Below are 5,364 nucleotides of genomic sequence, written 5' to 3' on the forward strand. Positions count from 1 at the left end.
CATATATATTCACACACACACACATATATATATATACATATATATACATTTATATACATACATATATATATATATATATACATATATATATATAATATATATATATATACATATATACATATATACATATATACATATATACACACACATATATATATATACATATTGTATATATATATATATATATATATATATATATATAGATATATATGTATATATATATATATATATATATATAATTATATATATATATATAAATATATATATATTATAGAATGAGTGCACACCTGATTGACATATCGCCATGCGGTAGTACTCGTTGGGATCATACCACAGGTTGATAGACAGCGATGGAAAGTAGTCAGCGAGTAGCTTCAGGCCACCATGCTCAATTTCTCGTGCTCAGCACCCGTTGCAAAATAAAGACCACCCGAATCTGATTCGAGGACTCTAAACCAATTTGGGTTTGATTAGTGGTACTTCACGACTTAAACATAAATACCCTATTCACCTTTCGATATCTTTAGCGTTTTACTATTTAGAGGTAAACTACGCTTTCTTCGGTCGGAAATTTACGGTGTTGTCAGTGATATCCGCTTTCACCGTAGGACTGTTCTGTATCAGAAACTCGGAGCAGGCCCCAATCCTGGTGTGTATTTGTGGTGGGATAGGAATATTCTTAAATGCGTGTCTGAAAGCAAACATCTGTGCAGTACATTGGCGTACATGCTGGTCTTGAAGTAACACGTTGTGGAGTTAGATTGAATGCATGTAGCCATATTACAACTACCTACCAATTTAGTAGCAAACGTGAAATGGAGATCATATATCAAGGGCTAAGTATTGGTTTATCAAACACGCAATCAGGTAAGCCTGGTCTCTATTGCCTGACCCGAGGTAATGATTTCAGAGAGTGCACACGCATTCATTATATGTATTGTCTATAAACACTACTAATAGTACTAGCTCAACTAGTAGACACGGCCAGCACCATGCAGAGTATCTGATGTGGTAACTTACGCGGACATACACAGCACCTCCTTCATATAGTTCAGGTCCAGGACTACATACGCCTTCCGGAAGACCGCAAGCGCTTTCTTGCGCAGAATGTCCGCGGATTTCTGGTAGTAAGGATGGCGAAGAATCAGGAACAAACCTTTGAAACGATTTTGATCTCGCCTTGAACATCGGGTGAATACCATGATTGTTATGTAATCGTAACTTGCTGTATCCATGCCATACCCCACAATATATTCCGACATTTTAACAGGCTCATTTTAACAGGCTCGAAACGTTCACACCGCACTCATCTTGCCACTGTTCGAAATCTAGGTCTATATTATTGTAACAATATGTACAACATTTCAGACTAGAAGGGATAGTGAGTGAACATTCACACCGTTGATAGATTCTGGTGACATGCACAACCTACCAGCATCAACGTTTCCCTTCGACCAGTCAAGTGCTTCAACAGTGCGAAGAATTGAAAGTAGTCTGAGCCCTCCACAGCTTGCACAGCTCGCAGACTCGTTCGTATACCATCAGTCTACAGTGTAATCGATGCTTGAATGAGGTGCCATATTCACTACCACATTTAGGTTTAAAATCGCTGAGCGGGAAGACAGAAAAATATACACAGCACACAGCTGGCTGTCCGATCGAACACAACAAATCAGTCGCAATGAGAAATATTGGCACTCCATTGCCACACTGGAGCGAAGGGAATGCAGTGTTTGGTGATAAATGATTTGGGTCTATTCCATGTGTATGGATGATATACCCTTAGATACGGCGATGGGATCTGTTGAGTGATCGATAACACCTCTGAAATAGCCTCTAAGTAGCAGCCGCAGTATGTAATCAGCTCCGCGTAGCATTTGATCCACTGTCTTTCCAGCGACGTCTTATCATCGTCCTGTACATTTCTGTGTGAGGTACGATATTTCTCGTGGTTAGCATACGTCATCGGAGATAACTGGCAGCACTATGGCTGACTTGTAGGCCAAGGCCACTATACAATTCACAAGCCACAAGCAAATATGATAATATGTGGAAGCATGATAATAAGTGGAAAACGATTTTGTACACGTTTGTGCGCTAACTTTCAAGCCTAAGACTTAAGAAGCGAGTCCTCTATCACCATATCGCACCATTCAATCGAGGCGCCCTGGCCACCTCATTGAATGCAAATCTAGCTCATACGGCAGGGGCACGAGATACACTCAGATGTATTGGTATTCATAGTCAGTTGTTCTACTCTCACACTTTAGTATAGCCACAAGGCATTAAACTTGGTTTCCAGGAGCAAGCAAAAACTTTAAGCAAAGATGGATTAAGCTCCCACTACGGAGAAATAAGCCAGATGGAAGTGCGTGTGATTTCAGAGACTATTGTAGTGAACCACTCAAAAACAGATTGTATTGATCATTTATGTTTTAGCTTTCGCATATAAATAGATACAAAATCGCTGCAGAAAGCACAATATAGCTGCCATCATGACACACACACTCGTGCACTGCAGCACTACGGGCGAACACAACCGACTTCTAACCACAAATTGCGACTCGAAAACAGAAAATCATCAACAATTAGATCGATAGAGTCGTACACGAGCAATGATAAAAATAACAATTCGACTTGCGAGCGAAGTAGAACTTTTACGAGAAAGCATACGAGTCATTTGTCTACACGCGCATACAGGAAGACTCCACACCAGGTTGCTGCAGCAGAGAGTATGAATAGATAAAATGTACAGATGTATCCCAACATTTTGCGCAAGTATGACTGCAGGATGATGTCAAGTATGCTTACTGTTTGATAGATCAACTTACGAGGAGACCATCACCTCGGGATAGAGAGTGTACGTGAGGTTGACAACGCACACGTGGTACTCGGACATGTCGTCAGCCTCGAGTGCAACGGTAGCAGCATTCTCATACACTATGCAATATTCATAGTCCATTGAAACAAATGTGCACAGTTTGAATACCAGGTTAGAAGGTAATGAAAGCAAACGCCTCTTCGAGGACTTTCTCAAATACAACGCTTATCACCAAACGAATGAACAACAGAGCCGATATGCCTGGAAGAAGCGCAGCTCACATCCACATCAGAAGAGATGTACTGAACAGAAAAGCGTTGCACGATTGCCTTTGACACAATGCTACGCACCTTTGATGACGAATGGATCGACTCGTTTTGTGGCCATGATAGCTTCCCGCAGCTTTCTAAACAACACTAAACTGTCGGCGTAGTCACGTGCGGTTGGGTTCAAGGGTAGCCCTTGAAGCTATTTTGACATATGGTAGGTATGGTAGGCAAACCCATGTGAAAAGTTCTATCAGCAAGAGTAAGCCAAGAGCAAAGGAGCACTACATACGCATGGAAAAGCAGCACGCCCTGATTGGTGTCCCAGTCTATGGTGATAAAAGCCCAAGAATAAATAGCCCATGGGGCTGAACACAGGATCAATGCGCAGAATGTTAACGATGACCGTTCACGCACGGCAACCCGAGTGATACACTACCTCAACGATACCATGAGAGACCTTTCGACCATTGATAGAGATAGATATATTGCCCATTTTTCGATCGGTATTGTACATGTCAGCGTATATACTAGGACCCTTGGATGCGCATATTTGAATGGTGGTAGGTATGGGCATTTATATCATGAAGCAAATAAGAAAGAAACTGTCAACATCGGCGGAATAAACGGGGTCATACATTTCTGAGAATTACGAATAGTCAAGATAGTAAGAGACGTCACTCATTCTGACGGGCTTAGTGAATGGCGCTGTTTGTAGTATGGACGAGAGTGCAGCGTGAAACAAGAAGGCGCGCCCACTAAGTAAATCAGGTGAAGTGGTGCATGGCACAGGCTTTCCGATGTTGCAAAGGGTTGCGATTTAGTTGATAGCAAATTTGAAGTAAAGTGTAAATGATAGAAAGCATTTCTAGGCATCTTCGTGTGCACCAAAGTAGCGACAATTCATTCCTTACCCAAATACTCGACACCATTTGTGAAACCAATAGGATCTCGATATACCACCAGATTGTGCTAAATGTGTGTGACGAATCTACTACCTTTGTACATGACATATGCACACCCAACATATCTGGAGAATATACCGGTAACAATATACATACATCTTGTTAGGTACAGTACGCTACGTTGTACCAAGTAAGTATACGCACGACTACAGGGAAGTTCAGATACACCATATGTGTATGTGGCGATTCTATCACATGCATGCCCATTTGTTTTCCAGGACAGTTATTGCAGCATCACTCTTACATGGAAACATACACCACGTACTCCTGGAAGTAGACAAAATAGAACATTTCGGAGTGGCATGCACTTCTAGTAGAATAGGATATACAGCCCACGAACCTAGATTGCTTCTCATATATTACACGGGCTAGATAACATATACGTTCGTAGTTCGTACTTGATTTCTATAGTGAAGCAATGTAACTAACGTACACCATCATCGGAACTGTATAACCCCCAAAGTCCACTCAGGTGCCTACATACTCGAAAGAAGTATATATGACACGTATAATCCCAACACTTATACATCTACACATACTTTGTCCTGAATTATTCCATACACCGCTTCCTGTACACCAAAGTCTTTCAGGTTTCCCCCAGAAGCATCGCCATAGTCAAGTTTGCTAATGAAGCGAAGATCGGCTACCTTGACAGTTCCTGGCATACCCGGTCATGAATTCAAAGCTCACAGTTTTAGACACTGTCTTCTTATGAAGACTGATATCCATGATAGGGATGATGAGGAGAGAGTTCAAAAACCTCAACAAGCACAGAATTCAAGCATATTGCCAACAATAACGATGAGATGAACGTCAGCGCGAAAGCATGTAAAGGAGCGGAAATAGGTAATCAATTTCTAGGCCATCGATAACAAAAATGAAGATTGATTGATGATGTGGTAGTGTCCTGGCTTACATGAAGGTTGATTGATGATGTGGTAGTGCCCTGGTTTACACAAGGAGGTGATGACAAGAACACAAAAATATTGAGCGCATGGAAAGAAAGATAGCCACATTGGCGAGGACCCATATGTTTGACCTAGCAGGTTGTGTTTTGGATTCAAGAGCGCCTAAGTAGAAACAATAATGCGCACACGCACATGCACTCTGAATACGCCGCTCGCAGGCAACGAGATGGTGCATTGATATCAGTAGTGTGCGAGGAGAGTCGGTCAAAGGTTCAAGACAGCCCCATAAGGACCTATGAATGACGTAATCTGAGTAGCTTAATGTAGTAATATATAAACCTACTACTCCCATAAATATCGAACTACCTACAACTCGGCTTCTACACACACACACACACACACAC

General features: G+C 41.5%; 2 protein-coding genes across 2 annotated transcripts in view; both read right to left on the reverse strand.

Annotated features, from left to right (window-relative positions):
• SARC_00161 (hypothetical protein) overlaps positions 1–306 on the reverse strand; it is a gene marked incomplete at its 5' end in the record, with an annotated part of 5,011 nt that extends 4,705 nt beyond the window's left edge. Inside the window, one exon of the mRNA XM_014306154.1 lies at positions 288–306. Within this exon, the coding sequence (XP_014161629.1) occupies positions 288–306 (19 nt within the window). The remainder of the gene's footprint in view (positions 1–287) is intronic.
• A 209-nt stretch (positions 307–515) lies between these two features.
• The window catches only part of SARC_00162 (hypothetical protein), a 6,530-nt gene continuing 1,681 nt past the window's right edge, over positions 516–5,364 (reverse strand). The window contains exons 2-8 of the mRNA XM_014306155.1: positions 4,592–4,710; positions 3,172–3,289; positions 2,846–2,940; positions 1,781–1,915; positions 1,433–1,546; positions 1,021–1,121; positions 516–646 (exon numbers count right to left, since the gene is read on the reverse strand). Coding sequence (XP_014161630.1) covers positions 550–646; positions 1,021–1,121; positions 1,433–1,546; positions 1,781–1,915; positions 2,846–2,940; positions 3,172–3,289; positions 4,592–4,710 — 779 coding nt within the window. The 3' untranslated portion in view covers positions 516–549. The remainder of the gene's footprint in view (positions 647–1,020; positions 1,122–1,432; positions 1,547–1,780; positions 1,916–2,845; positions 2,941–3,171; positions 3,290–4,591; positions 4,711–5,364) is intronic.

Source organism: Sphaeroforma arctica, assembly GCF_001186125.1.
Source record: "Sphaeroforma arctica JP610 unplaced genomic scaffold supercont1.4, whole genome shotgun sequence".
Classification (NCBI taxonomy): domain Eukaryota; class Ichthyosporea; order Ichthyophonida; genus Sphaeroforma; species Sphaeroforma arctica.